The sequence below is a fragment of the Furipterus horrens genome, unplaced genomic scaffold (assembly GCF_987537825.1).
Source record: "Furipterus horrens unplaced genomic scaffold, mFurHor1.1.pri manual_scaffold_1, whole genome shotgun sequence".
NCBI lineage: Eukaryota > Metazoa > Chordata > Mammalia > Chiroptera > Furipteridae > Furipterus > Furipterus horrens.
Genome location: NW_028327171.1, coordinates 174,675,414 through 174,699,544, shown reverse-complemented (window position 1 = coordinate 174,699,544; position 24,131 = coordinate 174,675,414). Strand labels below are relative to the sequence as shown.

General features: G+C 36.2%; 1 protein-coding gene across 5 annotated transcripts in view; it reads right to left on the bottom strand.

Annotated features, from left to right (window-relative positions):
• Nucleotides 1-14,563: 14,563 nt before the first annotated feature.
• Nucleotides 14,564-24,131, bottom strand: part of UBE2E3 (ubiquitin conjugating enzyme E2 E3) — an 86,083-nt gene continuing 76,515 nt past the window's right edge. For all 5 annotated transcript variants that reach the window (XM_090281255.1, XM_090281247.1, XM_090281281.1 and 2 more), the window contains 3 exons: nucleotides 21,040-21,172; nucleotides 17,197-17,344; nucleotides 14,564-15,201 (listed from right to left, as the gene is read on the bottom strand). In XM_090281255.1, the coding sequence (XP_090137381.1) occupies nucleotides 15,104-15,201; nucleotides 17,197-17,344; nucleotides 21,040-21,172 (379 nt within the window). In that variant the 3' untranslated portion in view covers nucleotides 14,564-15,103. The remainder of the gene's footprint in view (nucleotides 15,202-17,196; nucleotides 17,345-21,039; nucleotides 21,173-24,131) is intronic.

Sequence of the window (24,131 nt, the reverse complement as noted above, 5' to 3'; positions counted from 1 at the left end):
GGTGCTAAGTATAAAAAAGTAATTTATGTAGTTTATTGTGAACGCTGAAAAGGAACTATATGCAAATAAATACTTTATAATCATTAAAATAGATAATTTTTGCGACACCCTGTGTGTGTTATAAATCAGACATGCGATAGGCTGAGCTGGTCTTGAGTTCATTTTCTTTATATTTAACATGAATTGACTGAACAGAGTTCACCTCCAGGTTAGAGTCTAATTCCCTCTACTAACCTATCACCTAGATTTGTTCCAACTCTAATGACTCCAGACCACTGTGAGTTCGGTATTCAAGGTGGTTTCACCTAGTAGCACTTTGTGGCTCCCGGGGTCCAAGAATTCACTCACACTGAGTATACACTTGACTGGGGGAGTGACTTTGAAGGTCTAATATGCACCAGGACTTGCAACACCCTGGAAAGTCCTGAAATTGCACTCTCTTGCCTCCTCCATCCACCTATCCTTCTGCTCAATCTGGAAATCCAGGTTTCCAAATATCACAATTACAGGATGGGGATTGTGGCAAGGAAACATATATGGTTTTAAAAACGTTTTCTAGGCAATTCTGATACACATGCCCAGTTCTCCAACTGATAATCACTGATCAGTTGTGTTTTATTAGAGGCCATTAAGTTTTATACATAATTCATTGGTGGATACACTGTTCTTTTTTTAAAAATATTTTTATTTATTTTTTAGAGAGAGGGGAAAGGAGGGAGACAGGGGGAGAAACATCAATGTGTGGTTGCCTCTTGTGTGCCCCAACTGGGGACTTGGCCTGCAACCCAGGCATGTGCCCTAATTGGGAATTGAACTGGTGACCCTTTGATTTGCAGGCTGGCACTCAATACATTGGGCCACACCAGCCAGGACCACTGTTTTTTCTTGAAATGAGACACATCATAAAAGATCAAGTGTCCTCTCACATATGTGAAGTTATTTTATACCTCAATTTGATCCATGCATGTTTTGATATAGTTTTGAATCAAAACATAAGTCCAAATATGCAAAATCAATACCTATAAAATTTTTCATTAAAAAATCTCTAGAACTTTACTGCTCTTTCACTCTTGCACCATTAAAAAAAAAAAAGACAATTAAAGAGAGCTACATTTATTAAGCACTTCATTAATATTTACTTAACCATGACAATGCACTGAATACTACAGCAAAGAGCCTGCTGGGATTTGGGCAATCATTTATTTTCACTAAACATTCCCAGTAAAATTTGAAAATATGACCTTGTACTTCTGCCACTTTAACTTGATTCCTAGGATTTAACTAAAACATTTGAATAAATCAAACTAAATCTTCCTGAATTTTAAGTTTACAATATAGTTTATTAATATGAAATAAGCCTTTCTGAAGCTGAGATTGTGGCAAATATTTACAAGATAGACCATAAAGGAGAAGCCATTTTAAAATTTATTATAAAAATATTACTACATAAAGGGAAAATTAAATTTACCCATAATCCCACCACCCTAACATCTTTTATGTATTTTCATCTTTATCCACAATCCTAATTTTTACAGTCGTAACCTGTGTATTTACTCAATTTTGTGAAAGTCACCATTTAAATCCTAATGTACAGGACTACAGTCTCCTCTTTAATAAAATTATATAGTGTAAAAACAACAGTATGTATGTCTCCAAATACCCAGTAACTTCAACCTTTCAGACAAAATTACAACTGCCTTTCTTTCCCTCCCCACCTGAGTACATGAACTAAAAAGTTCACACTAGTCTGAGCTCACAATCTCTAAAATAATACATGTAAAATATAGTTCTTTTTGCTCTTGTTTAGCATATTTTGAGAAATGCTTATAAAAATCTTAAAACTTTATTTTAAACATCACCATACTCACTAAACTGATCATCTCATCCTTATTTACCATTCCAATCTTCTTGAGCTTGTTTTTGAGTTGAGGTGGTTGGTTCAATGACAGATGAAGTGAGTCTGCATCTGCACACATCACCTCCTCAGAAGACAAGCAGAACTACTGCAGCAGGTAGGCGCTGTGACTGTGAGATCGTGGGCCCATCGCTTTGTCCCCCTGCACTTCAGGTTACTTTACTGTAAGATGTGAAATGAATATTTGCATTCTATCTCTTCGGGGATATAAGAACCAGAATACAAGTAAAGCATTTTGTGAACTCAGATGAAAGTTACCGAGTTTTTGAAATAAAAATTTTCATTTTTATTAATTTCATTAGGGCAAACATAACTTATTACTAATCCATATACTAAAACTTCCAGTTAAAATTATGAGTTCACCTTTCCAACGTTTCAAGAACAAGTCTGGAGTGCGAGTAACTGGTTTCACTCAGTAGCACACTGACATCTAGTGGAGATTTATGGTGCATCACGGGATACCATATACCCCAAAAGAACTCCATGATTTTGATGAGGCAGAGAGAAGCAAAAGCACGTTTTGGTCTTTGTACAAAATATCAAAAAATATATTTAAAAAAAAATTAAGGTATTCTTCCTGTATATTTGTTTTTGTTTGTTCAATTAAAAACACTGGCCAATTCTCAAGACATTTAATCAAGTTATGAGATGGTGCAGGTGGTGGCAAAGAGCTGCTGAGCGTTGACAGTTGCAGGAGGTCCTGTAAACCTCCCCGACTCACTTTAAAAGAGCGAGTTTTAAGTATGTGCTCACCTGCTCTGTTCTTTCTACAGTGAATGTTGGCAAGGGTGGGAGAAAGGGAGGGGCGGAGGTCAGGGAAGGGAAAATTGGAGGAAGTACATTTTCTAGGGTTTCCGTTATGTCCCTTGGATTTCTGTGCCTTTGTGGTTAGGATTTTATTAAACTCAGAGGGAAGCTCCTTTAGGCAAATGTTTAAGCTTTTTGGCATATCACTAAGCACTTCTTGAACACTGCATTTACTATGGAATAGAAATATAAAATAAAATATTTCTATTACCCTGAACTTTCACAAATGCCTAGCACATCAGTAAAGTGTGGTTGTCTCCTCCGTATCTTCCAAAGGCTACAAGAAATAAATGTTGAGCAGCTTGGGAGGAAGTTTGACACCTACATACTTTTTTTTTTTTTTTTCTTTGTAAATTTTACTTGATTAGGAATATTTTTTTTTCAGATTTAATGTGTTTTATTAAAATATTACATTTGTGCCAATTTCCCTTCCCTCTGCTCCCCTCCACCCAGTGGCCCCCCTCCCTCCAGTTGTCCCCCCCTTTTAGATTATGTCCATTAGTTGTGCATACAGTTCCTCCCAACCTCTCTCCGTCTATTCCATTCCCTCCTACCTTGATCCCCAATTCCTATATCATCTCCCTCCCTTTCCCCATTCCCCCTCCCTGTTGACCTCCCCCCAATATGCTTCCCGTACCCACAGTTCCTTTTCCACTCTCGTTGCCTATTTAGTTTGCCTTTGTTTCATCTCCCTAGCTTCTGTTTTTTTTAAACCAGTCCCTTTAACATCTCATATAACAGTGGTTTGGATCTAATGAACTCTTTCAGTTTTATTTTGTCCTGGAAACACTTTCTCTGTCCTTCTATTCTGAATGACAATTTCGCTGGGTAGAGTATTCGTGGTTGTAGGTTTTGGATTTTCATTACTTTGAATATTTCTTGCCAGTCTCTTCTTGCCTGTAGGGTTTCCCTTGAGAAGTCAGCTGATAGTCTAATTGGGACCCCTTTGTACATAATTCTTTTCTTCTCTCTTGCTGCTTTTAAGATTCTCTCTTTATCTTTAATTTTTGACATTTTGATTATCATGTGTCTTGGAGTGGTTCTCCCTGGGTCCAGTCTCTTGGGAACTCTCCTTGCTTCCTGGACCTGCAAGTCTATTCCCTTCCCCAAGTCTGGGAAGTTCTCCTTTATTATATTTTCACTCAATTTTTCAAGTTCTAGTTCATCTTCCTCATTCTCTGGCAAACCAATGATTCTTATGTTGGGCCTTTTATAGCTGTCCCAGAGGTTTCTGATCCTCTCATTGTTGCTTCCCATTTCCTCTCGCTGCATTGGTTGACTGCTTGTTCCTTCTCCATATTCCAGTTTGTTGAAATGAACTCTGGATTTTATTTCCTTTCCTTCTGTCTCTTATGCGGTTTTGTTCCTTTCGTTATGAAAGTTTTTCGCTTCTTTCATATCTTTTTCCTGCTCTTTTGTGAATTCTGTAAGCCACCTGATAACAATGGCCCAGAACTGAGCCTCTGACAGGTTTCTTATCTGTTCATCTGTCAGGTTCTCTATCTGCTGTCTGGTGAGCTGCGCCACCAGGATTTCTATAGTTGTCTGCCTCATTTTGACAGATGCGTTTTGTTTTCTTGGGCTGGCTGTCGGGGGCAGTGCCTGTGTACGCGTCACAAATCAGCGACCCGCCGGCGCCTGCCTGTCCGCGACCTATTTCGCAGCCCTGTGGCGCTTTCTTTGGGGGCGGGGGTCCAAGATGGATTCACACAGTTATTCAGCTAGGAGACCGGGATCCGTCCTCCCGCCCCCCTGGGTCTCACTGTTCAAGGCGATGGCGGCGGCCGCTCTCCCCAGCGTCAGAGTCGCGCACCGCCAGGGGCTTGACGGATCCGGGATTCCTTGCCGCCCGCCGTTGTCCAGGTGCGACCGCAAACAGCACTGCCCTCTTTAACTCTTACCTGCCCAAATGGCACCGCTGGTTTATAACTTCATATGTTGGGCTTCCGTGTAGTTTTATTTTCTGGAATTTCTAGTTATCCTTTGTTTTGAAGTAGTTGTATTCCTCTCTAGTTGTAGAGGGAGACCTAGCGTGTCCGTCTAAGCCTCCATCTTGGCCGGAAGTCCTACATACTTTAATGTGATTATTTAAATGGACAAATTCATTGCAAGATTGTCACAATCACATCATATCTGCTACAGCACAAATTAAATTAAATGTTGTCTCCCTCAATGCCCTTTAGTGAAGTGGGAAGGACTGAGTGCAGGTGGTCTACTTGATCTACTCCGGCCTTCTCTCTGGTTTTCTCCTGAGCTTCAGCCACAGGATGGGACTTCACACCACTGCTTTATGGCTTCATTATTCCACTGAAAAGGAAAGGCTGAAGAGGAGGGATCCTGGAAGCTGGATTTATCCTTGGGTTCTGGCAGAACCCCCCACCACAATTTTTCTGGAAAAAAAGGGGGAAAAAAAAAAAGAAAAAAAAAGAAAGAAAAGAGAGAACACTTTACTGGAGATTGGAAGGAAACAGGAAACTAAAGGAAACCTCAAGGATTAGGAAATGTGTAATTTTTCTCTTGAGAAGAACATACATGAGTTTGTTCCCACTAACACCCAGAATGCCTCTAAATTCTTTAAGCCCTTTACTCTTTCATTAATTGCTGGGAATCAGAAGAACCATCTAGAAATGTTTAGACCAGACCAGCTCTCAAGCATAAAATCCTAGAATAATTTATGGCAGCTACGTTGCTTGATTATGACCAAACATCTATAAATAAATACGCATTCATTACTGGTAATGTAATTTTAAAAAAGAAATACACTCACTTATGTTCTTCTTGGCAATTAATAGTAACCTTCAATCTTCAGAGCCCAGAGAAAAACAAACAAAAAAAACAACAAAAAAAGATGCGACACAGCCTATTGGCACAAGCAAAAACCAAATTCTAATAGTGAAGCTCCATGTGGCACGCAAACATATAATTATCCATACAATCTGCAACTGTATTGTTTCACTGCTCTAGTCTTTCCACTTTATACTGCTCAGTTTTACCACTAAGTACATTTTTTTCTGTCACTACATTTCTATTGTTTTTTGTTCACTTACATAATTCAGAAAATTAGGCCCACAGTAGTAAAATGTATAGATACATTATACACACACACTCACATATATAGAAAGCAAGACCATATTTACAAAGCAAGACCATAAATGAGAAAGTTGAAACCTTACTCTATTACAGGTTGTGGTGAAACTGTGTTGGCTCTATGGAGTTCAGTATCCTAAAGACCCAGATGTGAGAATGAAATTATTATTATTTTACTCATAAACAATTGTGATAAACCAATGACCTCTAATTACCCTAAGTGATAATACAACTAAAATCTAAATGTTGTAATCTCCATATTCACTTCAAGATAAAGTGTCAAAATGTCAGGATACAACCCTTAGTAATTTGTTTCCATGTATGTGTAATACACATTTTAGTCTATGATGTGTTTTCTTTTGGAAACGGTAATTTTAAAGATTCTTAGGCAGGACCCCGACCCTGGAGCTAAATCCAGGCTACTGTGTTAAAAGAAGCAGATTCCAATCATTTTTCAGAAAAGCCTTCATTCTGGCGTGTGTGCAAGTGTCCTCCTCAATCCCCCTTCTAAGCCCACTCTCCAGGATGTGCCACATGTAGTGGCAGCAACAGTCTTCCAGACAAGCTCCAAGCTGTAGAAACTAAAGATGAGGCAACTATTAAGAGATCGGTCCATGGGTATGTTATATGAAAGGAATCTAGAGATGTGGCCAGAGTACCTGTGCACAATAGCTATGTCAGAAAAAGAATTCACATGTTATAGAATTAATGCTAACAGCCCCACCACCAGAAGTCACCGACCTTTGTGATCCTGGCTTCCCTGGAAATGCAGAGAAAAAGAGACAAGTCTGACAGAATTGGAGGAAAGTTTTTATTCACTTCTTTATCCATCCAGCATTATGAGAACAGGCAATACAATGTTTTTAACCAAGCTCAAAGGTGTGAACCTTTTCCCAAAGCTTAAATGGGCTGGGCGTTTTCTCCACATTATAGTACCTTCTCCTGAAACAATAATCACTCTTTATCACCATAATTAACTCACGACCCAGTACAGAAAGGGGGTGCTCTTGCTGTTCCTCTTCAGACGCCCCCTGGAGTGTTCTTATCTTGTGGAATTTGGCATCTTATGATATTTAATACCAGTGTTCCCCAAATGATTATCACAGTTATATAAATCCTACTTTGAAATACATAAAGAGGGGGAAAAAAGCATTTCTAGCTAATCACTAAGAAGGTCCTTAGAAGCTGCAAGTCAAAAAGAATACAAAACAATTTCTAAATTTATGTAACAAAACACAGGGCTTTAGATACTCTTCAGTGCAATCTTCCAGCCAGGCCTTAAATGAGGAAATGCCTTATCTAATGTCTTAGGAAAGTGCCTGTGGAAGAGATGTTAACCAGGGAAAGAAAATGAAACTGAGGACAGATAATCTACATTATACTTAAAAACCTCTGCCCCTATAAACTCACTTCAGCAACATTTGAAAAGCCTTCCTTTTGATCTTAACTTGCATTAGCCCAGCTAACAGGTAACCGGAGTTTTGTGCCCATGTTTAAATATGGCCAAATATTTGTAAATCTGACTAGAAATGTACCACTATAATGAAAATAAAAACAAGTAGTGCCATATGCCACACTGATCTACAGTGCTTATCCACTGATTATATACTTGCCTGTAATGTCATTTTATGTATATGTGTGTGTGCGTGTACAAAAATATGTGAGCTAAAACATTTCAAAATATTCAAATCCAGCCCCCCTCCCCCCCAAAAAAAACCCAAAGTTGCCCACTCATCACTGAATTATTCTGGACTGAACAGAAGGCCCGATTTCAGCATTGCCAAATGCTCTTAGGCACAGAAGCAATACACCATCTGTCTTGAACACCAAGTATATCAATTCCAATGTAAAATACTGGTGTGCCCAGCGAAGTATCTTAAGCAATCCATTTTCTGACACTTGAGTCTAACAGGGCCAGCCACAAGGTTACATGCATCACTACTTTGAACTGCTAGTAAAAAAAGTTTATAAAAATGTCAGAGCATCAAAGAGTTGTAGTCCTGTGAGCAGAAAGTCTTGAAGAAGAGCCAGAGGATTAAGGAAGTGTTCTCAGTAAGTCACTATTGCTGTTGCTCTGAGAAAATATTTTTCAAGTGAAAGATGGAAATGTGGCCATTGGCAGGAATGACTGGTAGTTTCACTACAAAACAAGTGCATCTGATGCTGCTGCTACTGGAATAGCTGCTTCGTCATGGGAGCACTGATGTCACGACAGAGCTGGGCTTCTTAAGGAGTCTGGACTTCATCCTGTAAACAGTGGGCAACCACGCAGCCTTGTGCGCAACGAGTGTCCTGATGAGCAGCTTAGCCTGGGAGAGTTAATGTGATAGTGATGTGAAGAAGAGATGGGAGTCCTCTGTTAACTTGAAAGGCTCCTGTAGATTAGGGGTAAACAAGGGGCTGAATAAGACTAGGACCGGAAAGGAAAGAACAAAATCAAAACATGATGTGCTTCAGAAATAAGGAAAAGAGTCAGCAACTATCAGCCTGTGTATATGTGAAATATTCTAATATTGTTATGATCAACACACAAAAGAACTAGACCCTATTTCTTTAAGTTCAGATAATAAATATGTTGAGTTTAAATGTGTAATAATCACAGCAAAGGTATTGTTCAGCAAGCCTCAATCAGGGGAATGAGTTAACTTCTATGTACTTGTTAATTCTTGACTCTAAGCAAAATTAAGTGATTGCGCCAATTATGATTCCGCATCTCTGTCTCTGACCTGATTTTCAGAGAAAGCGAGTTAAGATATGCCCCATTTCTTATGTGTGAACCTTGGGAGGCACGAAGTCAAGACAGTAGGAGGGAAATGGAAGTACAAAAGAAGGTGTGAGCCCTGGTCCTGAGCTCATTGCCGTAAAGGCTCTCTGAAATAAAACCCACTCTTCAAAGTGCCTGCTTCTGGAGAAAGGTGCAGCCAGAGGAACAGAGGCCTGGACTGGAAGGTCTTACCATGGGACTATGGGGAGAAGTCAGCAGGTGATAGGAGCCGGTGTCACTGTCCTCCGACCACCACATCCACAAAGAGACCTGGGGTACAGAATGCTCAATGTTCTAGAATCATCTGAATGGGCAAGAAAAAGTTTTAAGAAGCCATTTTCCTCTACCCAGCTGAGTCATCTGCCACATCATCTGCAGTGTTTCCAAAGCAATCCATTGACCTAACACATCTCTTCCTGACTGGACTATGATGAGCTCTTTGGGAAACCAGTTTTCCTGTTTTCAGCACTGAAAGAACAGCTTTCAATAAATACTTTAATTCCTCTCGTTAAATTTGGTGTCAAGGTAGAATCTTTAATGACAAAAGAAAAACCACTCACTTGGAGAGAAAATATTAAGGTGCTTAAGATTCAAACTAACACTTGCTAACCGTCCTTGATGACATTCCAGATGCTAGAGGAAGTTTAACTACTCTTCACTATTAACACGTAACTATGAAATTAAAGGCCTGTCTAGATAAGACAATTCACGGATTCATTTATTCTCTCAACAACAACTGCTCTACTGGGCACAGAGGAATCACACAGACATATGAGGTCTGGTGCCCCATCCTCACCTTAAGGCAACAACTACTTTCTTTTCATGGAGTAGAAGCAACAAGAGAGCTTCCTATGACAACATCTCCCCACCAGCCTGGACCTATCTCTTTGTCCTCTGCCTGTTCTGTTCCCTTTGGATGGGATGAGACATCTTAGTTCCTAGCACAGGCCAACCACTTTATGTGTTAGATCCTATCCCTTCCCGCCTACCTAGTAGAAGTCAAGAATCTGGTTAAGGCCAACACTGCTTTAAGTGCTGGTGCTGGGTACTATGCTTCCCAGAGTTCCCAGTCTAGTCAGCAAGAGAGACAAACATTAGATACTGAGCTAAGAGACAAGAAGTATAGAGATTATCTTCCAAAAGCTCACTTTCCAGACACATGCATAAGATGTTAAGCTAAACATAATAAAATGCGAAAATGCATGCTAGAGATGGTGGGTTCTAAGAATTGTTTGAAAAACAGAGTAGTTATTTTAAAAGCATCAAATAGTATTATGTTTAGTATCATATAGATTGGGTAAAACTGCAACTTATACTAATCTTTTCATCGGGGACATCTGTTCAATTTCTCATGCAAGAGAAAATGGATATACATTAGCAAAGATGTGTTCTCTGCTATGAGGGAAAAATCTTTCTGGACAAGAAATTATAAATTAAGAATGTGACAATGTATTTTCTGTATACATTGTAGGTAGTACCTGAAAGGAACTTCAGTTAACAAACACTTAAAATTTGTAGAACAGACTCACCATGGAGGTCAGTTATGGGGTTAAATAATATAGCCACCCTCCACACACCCACTCCTATAGAGAAAAAAAAAAAAAAGTAAAGAAAAAAGAATTCCTGCAAAGGAAGTAACCTGGCTTGTTGTTTGTATTTGGAAATAAGCACATGCTTGAATTTATTATTTCTGAGTTTGTGCAGCATCTCAGAAAAACAAACTGACACACTAAAGGCACATTACTAGTAAAGTGGGAAGGTTACATTGAAGGAGTAGAACTTGAGATGAACTTTAGGGACTGAATGATTTGAGGAAAATGCTTTTAACGCTCCGTGTTGGGTAGGTCTGCATAAACAGAACTCTTGCCTCATTGGATTTCAACAAGGCAACCTAGAGACAGGAAAGATTTAAACACACCCAGAGCTCTGCTGCCTCATCACAGTCAAATCTCTTTCTCACACAACTCAATTAATGACAGATACTACTAAAAAAGGGTTCCACTGTCCCTGTGGCCGAGTCTGCATAATCTATCACCTATATGTATTTTTAATTTTCAAACTTAGCTTCTTATGCTTGTCTTACTGATATACGGAATATTATCATTTAAGTATCACTCTGGGCCTCTGTCCCAGGAGCCGCTGGAACCTCCAGAAGTTGAGAGCACAGGAGGCAGCAAACTAAAACAAAGAGATACTGCTACAAATCCAGGACACTCCCTTCAGAGAAGGGCTTATGAGTTAAACAGTCTGGGGGTGGGGTGGGGGGCGGGGGAAAGTGAGACCAGGTGTGACGTATGCATCCACCACAGAGGATCATTCCTCACTTTTAATTAACAAGGTTGAGTCAGTAAGAAAGCTTTAACACTACCACTACGGGCAATGCCGTTTATAAACCGGTCCCAGAAATACACTTTATAACCATTTTGAAAGGACTATCAGTCCACTGTAGAAACACTGTATTAAATAGTACAGTATACATTTAAATCACTGAAGAATTTTACCCCTCCAAAAGCTGACAAACTTGTTATAAAATATTGATGTTTCAAATAATGCCTATTTACTAAAATAATTATTTTTTTTTCTGGATATCTCTTGGAAAAACTTTAGACATGAAATAAATGGATTTATTTATATGTTCTATTTATGTAAAATAAGGAACACTAAATGAAAATATTTAAGTAATTTAATTAGTGTAGAATCATCTCAGCTTTTTAAAATAACTTGCAGTAGTTTTATAAAAATAATTAAGTTTCATATCATGCCATAATCTTTCCAGAGACCACAATATAAAAGTTAACCGAAAATGTGTTAATGTTTTGCATTAACATGATTATAATGCAGGTTAACATCTGAAGTCATATGATGGAAACTGGCTTAAATTTTAGAATACAGCCATTCTTATATTGTTATAAGACTACCCCTGGACAAGTTAGTGACTGACTCCAAGTATAAAAGACCTCCAAGTTCTTATCAGAAAGAGTAGCACATACATGGGTCAATTTACACTGCCCATGTCTACAGAATTTTATCAATGTGATTATTCCTGGCTTTAAGAAAAAAAGGGCAATGTTTAGATAACTAATACATATTGCTATTTTGAAAAAAGTAGTCAATAAATGCTTATAAATTTCCTGATATTATGTGATGTATGGTTCAATAAATTTAAATTAACAATTTCTTTTTCTATATTAAAAAAAAGGAAATCAGTGAAGTTGGAGGTTCTATGACAAATATCTAAGGCAGAAGCTAAATTAATATATGATATTCATTGGAAATTATCAATAAAGCCTTATTTTGTAAGGTTCCATTTGAGACTTAAAACAGACTATTAAAATAAGGATTTACTAAAATACAAAACTGTACCTTATCTTACTGAATAATTTTCAGAAGTTATCAATTAAGCTATGTAAGTCTGCTTTTACATATATATATATATGCATGTATATATATATATATGTGTGTGTGTGTGTGTGTGTGTGTGTATATATATTTTTAAAAATATAACCTATGATGTTATAATAAAAATTCTTAGCCTTGTAAATAATGGGGGCTGTACCTGCATATCACGTTGGTTGTGTGTATGTGATAAGTTAGTTAACCCGCTTGTGCATCGGTTTTACTGTTAACGGAGGATCATCAGTCTCTTCTTCTAGAGTTCTTCACGGCTAGGCAGTGAGATGAGGCTGCTCAGTCACGTCCCTGGCAGGCAGTGGTACACAACACAACTCCTCTAAGGGCACGTGATCATAATGAGAACACTCCAGGCTCAATGGAATGCACGGGGCCAACACCACTCCTGAAGACCTACAACGTTTTATTTGGATTTTTAACTTGTAAAATTTGTTTGTAATAGAAGAGAAAAGGCCTGGGTTTTGAACTACTATGATCTGTATCTACAGCAAAGTTACAAAGGAAAAGAGCCCTTTTTTATAGTATACATAGATGAATACCTATGTAACTGCGAAGCAGATCTACAGTTTTCCAGTAGAAAAGATACTTAAAAATGCAGAATGTTAAGGGAATCTAGTAGTAAAAAACCAAATTATGACTGTTTTTATTTCAGTCCATTTGAATCTGTAGCCTGTTCCCTGGAAGAGAAAGCAGAGAAGCATAACAAAATGTATAAGGTTAGAACGACCTGAGCTTGAGGGCTAACAGAGAATACAGAAATAATCAAATTCAACTTTTGTTTCACACATGAATAAACTGAAACTCGAAAAAGTTCAAGAGTCTTACTCAAGGCTACACCGGCAGTTAGTGCAAGAATCACAAATACTTTCAAGTAACCAATTCCCTCCATTCCGTCCCAGGTGAGTAGAGGACAGAGCCCCACAAGTAAGTGAAATCGGTGGGTGGGAGTAATGAGGCTGATGGCAAGTGAAAGCAGTCCAATGACAGCACCCCCCAAACGACCTAACGTTCAGTAGTAGCAGGAGAGCTTTCCTAGTACAGAGAGAGAAATGTATCCCTGTAGGGCAGGGATTCTCAGCCTGTTTAATCTCACGGCACACATTAACTACTAAAATTCTGTGGCATACGAAAAGGTATATTTTTTACTGATCTGACAAAAAAATTGTGTTGACTGGTTGTCATTTTTTTAATTTGACAATCTAAGGGAAAAGAGGTCAGTGCCCCTAACTAGTGAGGTATTGCATGTTTTAAAAATTCTTGTAGCACACCTACTGAAAATTGCTGCTCTAGGGTGCAGAATATACAATACTGGAAGTGGGGAAAAACTACTTCTACAGCTAACCTACAAAGAAAACCTTGTAGCTGACATAAAAGGTCCCCACTCTCATCTCATTGTCGCGAACTCCTTTACAGATTATGAGGCACTGCTTAAAACAGTCAAAGCTTAATAGTTTTCATAGACCTAGGCTTGAATTCTTCATATTACTGCCTTTTTGTTTGCTGCTGCTTTGTAATATGGGGAGGTTTCTTAAGGGGGAAGTGTAAGGGAAAAGTAGATATGGATGTAATTTTATTTTTACCCTGATTTAAGACTTCTGTTGACACTCAAGTCAAAAGAAGACCAGTATTCTTAGCAAGGGTATATGCAACTATAAAGGTTTTACTTTTCTTTTTTTGAAGCAGTGCACTTTTATGCTAATAATTCCACTCAATACACTTTAAAATAGTATTCTATTTCTATATTTGGGATTGGAGAAGACATGTGCCTCATGTTCCACAACCTTGGTTACATAACCAAAGAATTACCTCAATGATTGTCCTCATCATAGGCAAAAAATAGCACATTTATACCATTTACCATATCTGAATATTGCAAAGTAATTCTAACTCCTTTAAAATATATAATATTAAATAATTATAACCAGAATGAAGGAATTTATATAACCTGTGGAATACTTAAAATTTGGTAGGTTTTCAATTGAGAAGTAATGCCACATTTGCACACTAATCCAGTTCTATTCTACCTTCAGGGCAGAGAAGAGTTTCTGTGTTCAACTCTGCCTCTGGCTACATCTGCTGGCCAAGTGCCACAATAGGAATGGTAATGCACACCATACACCATCAAAATTCAAGACCAAGATTAGAAGCAAATTTTAAAAATGCACCAAGACATAGAAGAGCTACCAGATTGGTTTTTGACAATATTGCCCAATGATAGACAGAAATAACCAATTTGGAAACAAAATGTTCCATAAAACAATGTAAGATTCCTGAGTGAACCAGGATTTCTCATATAGCTCATATATATTATCAAAGTAGAGCTTTATGTTTTTGAGACCAGTGGTTTAAAATCCAGTTTTGTATATTTAACCTCATATTCTCTCATTCGTACTTAAAAGAAAAAAAAAACAAAAAACTCTACACATTCAATAAGATTTCAAATGTTTTCTATTTAATAATTCATTTATTTGTACTAGTCTTTAGTAGTCAGTATCTTCATATTTGCATTTTTATTTCATCAGCAATCATCTCAGACACACCTTCTAACAAGAGAGACCTAAAATATTACGACAGGAAACTATGCCTTCAGGAGCATGTTTATTGTGTTTGAGATGATACATCAGGTGCTCTCTGAGCTACAAAGGGTAAAAGGAAATCCTCTCATTACAAACTGACAAAGGTAAAAGGTAAAACATTTTTCACAACAGCATTAACCACATACTCAGAAATAGATCTGGGTTTAATACAAATGACATAATTCCTAGTCATCTACGGCTACTTTTATAACTTCATACAGATAATGAATTAGGCTAAAATGCACTATAATATTTGGTAGACTTCAGGACCAGTATCCTTAGTACATCACAAAATACATTTTGATATCCCAAAGAAGCAAGACTTGCAAGTAGGCATTTTAAACATAACTAATCTACAGCTACAAAGTTCTACTCTTGATAGCATTTACCTTTTGAGGGAGTCTCCCAGTCTCCAAAGGATAAAAGCAGAGAGTAGAATCAGTATAACATATACACAGAAGTCCGTATTGTAAAGGCTATAAAGATTTGCAGCACAGTGAGAAGATGCCTCTGCTCCTTCACACTGCATACAAATTATGTGAATTATGTCGCGTATCTCTTGGTCCACTGTCTGGCTATCCTGTCATGTTCTGCTCTGTTGGTCAAATACTGAGTGGCTATGCTTCCAACCAGAGGATCCGCTGGAAAAGGGAAAAGAATAATAAAAGATATTATATGTCTTAAAGGTACAGTTTTAACAGTTTATTCAACTGAAACACTGACTTTTGTAGCAGCATCTTAATATTCAATTTTGTTAATGGCCCTTTTAACTAAAAAATGAATGTTGAGTAAACAAATATGATTTTTATAAAAGATATCTGCCTTTAATATACAAAAATGTTTTTTACTCTTGGCATTTTATTCAATAAAGTGTAAAAGATGATTATATTCCTGCCTTCCTATGAACAAACATTAAAAATGTAATTTTAAAATAAAACCTCAGATCTAACAATGCAATGCTATTCAGAATAAAATGTTTCCTTCATTCTATGCAACAATATGACTCAAACAACTACCTTATCTCCATTTGAAAACTTACCGTTCAAAAAAAAATAGAATTCTGGACTGGAAATTCAATCTGAGATATAAACCTTTGTTACTCAGGAGTTTTTTTCCCTGGCAAAAACTTTCATCTGCACCATTGCTATGCAGATATATACACATCTACAAGCATTTAGAACATACTGTTATGCATATGCACTTTTTCAGTGCCTTGCTTTTTTTACTTAATATATCATAGAGAGCTTTCCCTATCAGTTCATAAAGAGCTCTCATTCTTTTTAATAGGAAGATCCTCTTAAATGAACATTCAAGTTACTTCCAATCTTTTGCTGTTTATTGGGTTGGCTAAAAAGTGTTGTTTTTTTCCTACATACTTTTCATTTTCACCAATAGCTTTATTGATTTGAATATTTTGATTATGTCGGATATCTCCCACATGGTATAACACTGACTGTTCTCAATTAATGTTTCAATTTAATTGCTGTCAACTTCAACTGGTCTACCCAACTGTGGAGCATCACCCAGCAAGAAATCTCCAGTACAAAAAATTACTTAAGACATGTTCAATGAGTCACAGCACCTTCTCCATACACTGCACAACTCTTTATTTGCATTTCAGTTTTTACCTTTCTTGAAATAATAAAGTATAATATGCCAAAAATGTGACTTTTCTTCCATCTTTAGTATTAAAATGGCTACACAAAAATTCACCAATTTTAAGTTTTTTTTTTTAATGCACACTGATATGACAGCTGTCACAATACAATCTAACAAAATTGTTTCACATGATGTTAAAGACAACTAAGCGCTACTAGAGCCATCTTACAGGGGAAAAAACCCAAATGAACTTCTTTAGCCAACCCAATAAATGATGTTGCAATATCTATCCAACCATTCATCCATCCATGTTTGGTATATGTATAACTGCCAGGCCAAAGATAATAGTATAGCCTCTGGTGATTAATCAAATGTTTAGAAAAAATAATGAGACGTTCTTTTAAAAAGTGACCTCTTTGGTAAGATAACATATGTAAACCCCCCGACTTAAACATCACTTTTTCAATTCAGCTACTCACGTTAAAATGATGTGTGGAAGTAATACATTTCTTTAAAATGATACAAATTCTGCACTAATGACTTTACCTCTAAGTATATATAATCATAATCTAGTCCAACTATCTCATCAGCTATAATTTTTTAATATCCTCCACTATTAACTACATCCAGTACAATTAACGATAATCTAAAAAAGGAGGAAAGAACAAGAAGTTCTTCATTACTAAGTGGGTGCTTTAAAGCCCAAGGCAGCATAAAGGAAGAAGCGTAGGCACTAGAGTCAGAGACACTGCTTTAATGCCATCAAAGTGGGTTGTACAGAACATAATTCAGAAAACAGAGTCCATCAATGATAGGGAGAAAATAAGTGTAGGGTAGCATTCCATTAACAAACTAAAGAAAGTTATTGTAAAACTTCTGGTCTATTCGAATCGAAATGGCATTGATGATTTCCTGGCAAAATATTTTATGCTGATCTTTCCACCAATGGCATTTACTTCTCAAATCCACATTTAAGCTAACAAAGAAAATTCCCTGGTTTCCACAGCCTCGCTGTGTGTTAATAAATATTTTCTTACCAGGGTTGCAGTCTGTCAAAAGAGAACAAATTGACAGCAAAACCTTTGAAATAGTCAAAGCAGGACTCCAGTTGTCTTTTAGGATGTCCAGACAGATGACTCCCTGACTGTTGATGTTGCAGTGATAGATTCTGGTGCGGAAAGTAACCTAAGGGCAGTCACATTAAAAACAGAAGAAAATGAAATGCTTTCTTAGCAACTGAAACTCTCACTGGCAAAAATGAAGGGTAACACATCACAGATGACACTAAGTAGCAAATAATTTAACTGATGAGCTAATCCAATACTAGGTTTAAGTAATAACAAAATCAAATGATTTTATTTAATTTGGTGGAATTTTATGGTTTTTATCCAGTATAGCCAAGAAGTACAATGATTTAAACCAAAGTGAGTAATCTGATTAATCAAAATGAAAGATACAGTAATTCTGTTATACATGCACCATATACACATGCATGTTGTGCACACAACATACGTTCTAAAGATGGAAAGTGAGGAAGAACAAAAATGTTTTGATGTCAAAGGTAAGAAGTGGTAAAGAATTTTTTAAAGATAAAACAAAAGTTAAAATAATTTGTTGTACAAAATTTCAGTATCAACCCAGCTAATTTCTTGCTATGTGTCAGAAAATGTTGGAGAACAATTTAGAGGAAGGTTGGTAAAATCACCAGCCTATTTCCTAGCCTATTATTTCCACAACTGACTCACCGTCTTATTAGACAAGAAAGTAAAATAAAACAAACAAGGTATTAAGTTACTGAATAAAGGAAACTAATGTGTCCCTGAGATGTGTGAAAAAAGAGGATAAAACTGAGGAACAAATACTGTCAAGTTCAAAACAATCACAAACACTGAGTGGTTAGTTCTTAATTTCCAGAGGAAAAAAAAGTTTCTGAGCTCTTGGAAATAGCAGCATACTGTGATCTCCCAATAGAAGTGTGGGAAGAAAATATTTCTGATAAGGAAGCAAAATTTAAAAAAAAGTAACCACTGGCCTAACAGGCAAGAAACCACCGGTCTTGCAGGGGTGAGAGGAGAGGAGACCACGCACCTTTATAACAGCTCTAATACAATACATACTATTAGTTACAGAGCTCTTAAAATATGGCTAGTTGAATTAAAAAGGGCAAAAAGTGTAAAATACATATCAGATTTCAAAGACTCAATACCAAAAAGAAGATGTAAAATATAGCATTAATAACACTCTTATATTGGTTACATAGAGAAGCGACAATATTTTAAATATACTGGGTTAATAAAATATATTATTAAAATTGATTCACTGTTTCTACTCCTTTAATGTAGCCACTAGAAAATTTTAAATTACATGTATAGCTTGCATTATATTTCTATTAGATAGTTCTGCTATAGAATATGGGAATAATACATGCTAAGATTATTGACAGCTGACTATATGTATGGTGTACAAACACAATATAATTAATACTTGAATCCTTTTAGTTATTAACAATAAGAGAACAGAAGGGAATTACATTTTTATTATTTTTCAAGAAGTTCAACACCTTTATCTGAACTTCAGAAATAAGCAGTACTGTAGAGAAAAATTGTATCTAATACCTTTTCACTTAGCCAAATATAGATCTAAATAATGCTTCACAATACTGTATAAGATACTTTAGGCAAAAGGAATTAACATTAGAGTTAGTAAACTAAAATACTGAGGCCAGCAAAATTATTAACATGCTAAATTAATTTTAAAAGTCATTACATTAACCAAAACAACTATGATAAAGCATATATAGAACGATAATTTGAAACCATTAGTCAATTTCTGTTTTCCATTAAAAGATCCTAAGAAGTTCTTTTCTTCAACAGATTTTCCTTCATATATAAAAATATACAAAAATAACTTCATAAAAAATAAATCTTGCAAAAGTTTTTCTGCTAATTTTGCTATAATGTTAAAGCCATTTTCCAACATGAAAAACGAGGCATGTAAAAGTATCACTTTAATAGTCATGAGCTATTTTGCTGAAGTTTTACATGTTTTCTATCATGTAGACAACCATTGCATACAAATTGAGTGGTTAGTGATCTACTGCCATTTAACATGTCAAAATGAATGTGAATACAATTTGTGTTATTATCAACATGAGGGTTTTATCCTTTTATTTCATTGATCTAGCAAAACATAATCTATATACCTGGGAGCATTAAGACAACCATTTAAAGATCTTAAATTCTGATGGGACCACAGAGTAAACCACTCAAAAAACTAAAAGCTATAGTTTGAGAGGAAATACCTCTAGATGCTGGGAACCTTGGTATTTGCAATTGGAGGTAAATACCACTAGGTAGAAATGCTGTTACCTTATTAGATAATATACTGTCTGGGTTTTTTATTTTCTCTTTTGCAGGAATTAAATTGTTGCATATATTTTTACATAGTATTGGGAACAGAAGGAACTACACTGAAAAAGAAAACATTTCATCATAGTTAAGGGCTTGGTAACATACTTTTCCCTAACAGGTCAGAAATCTTTTACTGATCACCTGTAGACAGCTTGTTTAGCTAAGATCAAGCAAAGAATAATTATGCTCAGGATTAATATTTCTGTTTTTTACCAGGTGGCCTGAACATTTTATAATGAGAAGTCAGAGGAGAAATCTATTTAAGTAACTTATGTTTAAGACTTGAAAAAGAACTGTCAGTCATTACAAGGCAGAACTCAACCCTCCTGTTATCATCTAATTCATATTCAGAGACAACAAGGAGGCATTAAGTCATACAGCCACCCTTGTACCCATTACTACATCCTACCTACAGAGAGCACAAAATAAGTTTATTGAATAGTATTAGTCTCTCTCTTATTTGCCATGATTTTCTGGTTTTTGCTCATCTATAAAGATATGGTATTTAGCACAAAATTCAAGTTATTTAACCCTTATTTCTAGAAGCTGTCACACAGGTTTACTTTTTAATCTCAATACGTTTCTAAGGAAGATTCGTAGAATATTTTCCCTCATTCTAAAATCAAAAATCCATCTGCTTTAATGATGTGCAAAGTGGTATACGAGGGAGGACCCCAAAATATCCAGAATTATCTTCTGGAGGGCAGGCCCCTTGTAGTGAAGGCTTCCCCTGCTAGCTGAGTATTTTAAGAGCCCGTCTTTATCAGTGTACTAGCTGGTGGTGTTGTGAGAGGCTGCATTCAGCTTCAGTGAAAAAAAATTTTTTTGAAGAGTCTTTTCAACACGTTGGCTCATTTCACTATGGGTGATTTACAAGCGCATCTGCCCACACCACGCTGAGTGTTCAGCAGTTTTTGACCAAAAACGGCATGACCCCCATCCCTACCCTTTCTATTCACCTGATCTCACCCTGAGTAACTTTCTTTTGCTTCCCTGGATGAAAAAAGTCCTCAAATGGAAACGTTTTGCCAATGTGGAAGAAATGAAACAAAAAACAGCAGAGGCACTAAAAAGCATCAAAATCAACAAGTTCAAAAACTGTTTTGAGCAGTGGAGAAAGTCTCAATAGGTGTATTGCATCAAATGGAGAGTACTTTTAAGGTGACTGAAGTTTAAACATGTAAGAATAAATACACAATTTTTTATAAATATATTCCATTTTTGGGGGGGAGGCCCTCATACTTTTATTTACAGTTAATGAATCCTCTTTCTGATTACAGTTATTTGTAAAAGGCAGAAATTAATTATTTTTGTAGTTTTAAAGATCTTGGTGCATTAAGTTTCCATATCAATCCATAAAAAACAATGCAATTAAAATGATCACATCAATACTCATTTAATTGCTAGAATAAATAAACTGATTTTAGAGGAGAAGCATAAATATTAAATAATGCACTTCTAGGTTCTTACCTTTGGTGGCTTAAATGGATAATCGGATGAAAATGTGATATCCAGAAAAAACACACCACCTTCATATACAGAACCTGGTGGACCAAGTATAGTCGATCTCCATTCATAAATATTATCTCCTTTAGGCCCAGCACTATTTAAAAGAAATTAAAAATCAATCTGTGTATCTGTAAGCAATGAATTTTAACATCTTAAATCAATTAAATATTAAAGGTAAATTAGCAACCTAGAGCAGTAAGTGATGAGCCCCAATGAGTGCATGCATGTGTATACATTTATCTGGAAATATTTCAAACTTACAGAAAAATCACAACAAAGAACATCTGCATAACTTTACCCAGGTATCTTCTTGTTAGCATTCTGCCCTATTTGCTATGTATATGTACATGTATATGAACACCCACATACAAAGTGCTTTTTCTGAGCCACTTGAGAGTTAAGTAGAATACATCATAACCTTTTCCCCATAAATACTTCAGTGTGCATTTCCTAAAATAACCTCCAATACAATTACAATATAATTACAATACAGCTACAATTCAATAAATATAATATCAATACAATACTTAAACCTACAGTCTGCAAAAAAAAAAAAAAAAAAAAAAAAGTCAACTGATCCAATGATGCAAAAAAAAAAAAAAAACCAAAAAACCCTTATAATTTTTCTCCAGATACAGCATTCAGTCTTGGTGTCATCTATGTCCTGCGCCTTTACAGACTTAATATAAAGCCTTTCAGCCTTCTGTTGACTTCTATAACATTAACATCTTTGAAAAATACATTTTTTAAAGAATGCTCATCATTTTGAACTTGTCTAATGTTTCCTCAGGGTTAGATACATCAGTGGCCAGAAGAGTACATAAGTGATGTTGTGTTCTTCTCAGGGTATCACCCCCAGAGGTACATGGTATTCACCTGTCCCTAAATGGTGATGTTAATTTTCATTACCCAGATCAAGTGCTGTCCAATTTTCCTGCTGCTACTTAATACATTTTCCCTACAACCAAGAGGCAGCCTCTGGACAAACACTTCAAGACCATGCAAATATCCTGTTCTTCATCACCATTTCTCCCCTAGATTTAAGATCCACTTATGAGTCTTGGCTGAACAAAACTACTAAAATCACATTTACCAGATGGCTCTTTAGCCCCATTTGTGTGTATTACCAGTGAGGTCTCATGGATTCCTATTGTTTTCCTCAGGCTTTATAGTTCATTACAACCTTTAATTACATGATTGCTCAAATTACCCAGATCTGGCCAGTGGGAACCTCTTCAAAATGGCCCCTATCACTGGGCAATAGCCCACCATCAGTTTCTTTGAACATCTCTCCTCACTTTCTGGCATAACGAATGGGACGTCCTAGGCTCTGAGTCTTGGAATCAGCCATTTATTTAAGGATCCCTGGTTCCTTTTAGTGAGAAGGTTTTAGAAACCAAGGTCTGAGTGCTAGGCGCCACTAAATCCCAGGTACACTGCACTGAGCGCAACTCATTTCATTTATAAAAGACAAACGAGAGATAATTCAAGTAAAATCTAAATTCACAATTATTTGTCAGTTAAGGCCCATCTAATACTCCTAAAACTCTCTTCAAATTTACCTTAGAGACTTCCACTTTTCTCTAACCTTTACATCATAAATTACCTTGGCTTTCTAAACTAATGTATTATATAGTTTTTCTCCTTTTAAAGTGATCAGTTTAGAAATGATATGCAAGTTTGATTTAAAATTAGTGGAAACCAGCATTCATAAATCAACCACAATAATTAAAATACAACATTCAGTATAAATAAAAATGATTTAACTAGTGTATCTTATTAACTCTGTAAAACAAACTGATCTGTAAACATCAGGTAAGCAATGTTATCAATAATCAAATATGAGCTCTGAAAAACTGCATACAGAAAGGGTATAGAAAGCTTGATGGTATAATCAAAATACAGGGTGCTTCAAAATCTATCTTTAAGGCATATATATGACAAACAAAATGTTATGACTTTGGCCTACTTAGGGAAAATATGCTTTTGAAAACAATACTACTTCATAGGTTTTAAATATCACAGCAACTAATTACAGCAATGGCTCATCCTGTCATCGTTTGAGAATCTGTATATTCCCCAGCTGAATTTTCACTGTAACTAAAGATATGCAGAACAGGGTACTAATTTTGTGGAGGAAAGAAAAAGTTAAACCTGATTCACTGGCATTTCCTCTTCTCAATTTTCCCCTTAGTGACTAAAGATAATCGTAAAATTAAACTACACTGTCAGAGACTTTTATAGGATAGCTACTTTACTAAAATGTTTCTAAACTCTTCATGTCATGAGGTAGTAATAATAGTAACGATAATGTTAGCTAAGGTTTACTTTATCCTTATTATAAGCCAGGCACTGTTCACAGCATATAACTCATTTAATCCTCCTTACAAGTCTATGAAGTAGGTACTGCTATTATATTCCTATTTTTAGATGAGAAAGCTAAGGTTTGGAGAGTTAAATAACTTTCCCTACGTCCCACAGCTACAAAATAACTCAAGACAGAACTTGAACAAAGCCTATGAACTAGTCTGTATTTTGGCTTTCTTTTATTTCCCCTTATAATTTTAGTGCTGTTACATCAAATTTAATCTCCAAATTTTGTAAATAATTATTTATGTAAGAACTCAAGAAACCAAATTTCCTGAGTGATATTTTTTGTTTCTAGCAGAATATGTTATGCTTCATACGGCTGGACAGAAATGAAGTTGTAGATTACAGTATTTTAATGAATCACAGAATTTCAGACTGGAAAGGATATGGTTGAGGCCAAAGCCCACCCTTTATGCCTGAAGAAACCAAGGCATGGAAACTAAATGATCCACCTTAAGTACCCTTTGCCAGTTTGTAGAAGAGCTGGAATTCCTACACCAAACTCTTGGTTTCCAAATTTCCTTTCTTTTCACTTATCATACTATTTTGCAGAATAGTAAGCGTGACTTTCCCTCTGTCTTGGAGTAGACTGGGGAGGGCTGCAGCTTATAGTTAATGTGATTCCTTCACTGTTCAAAGGACATTAGCCTAAGATAAGCAAGGGCTAACATCCAGCCCTCAAG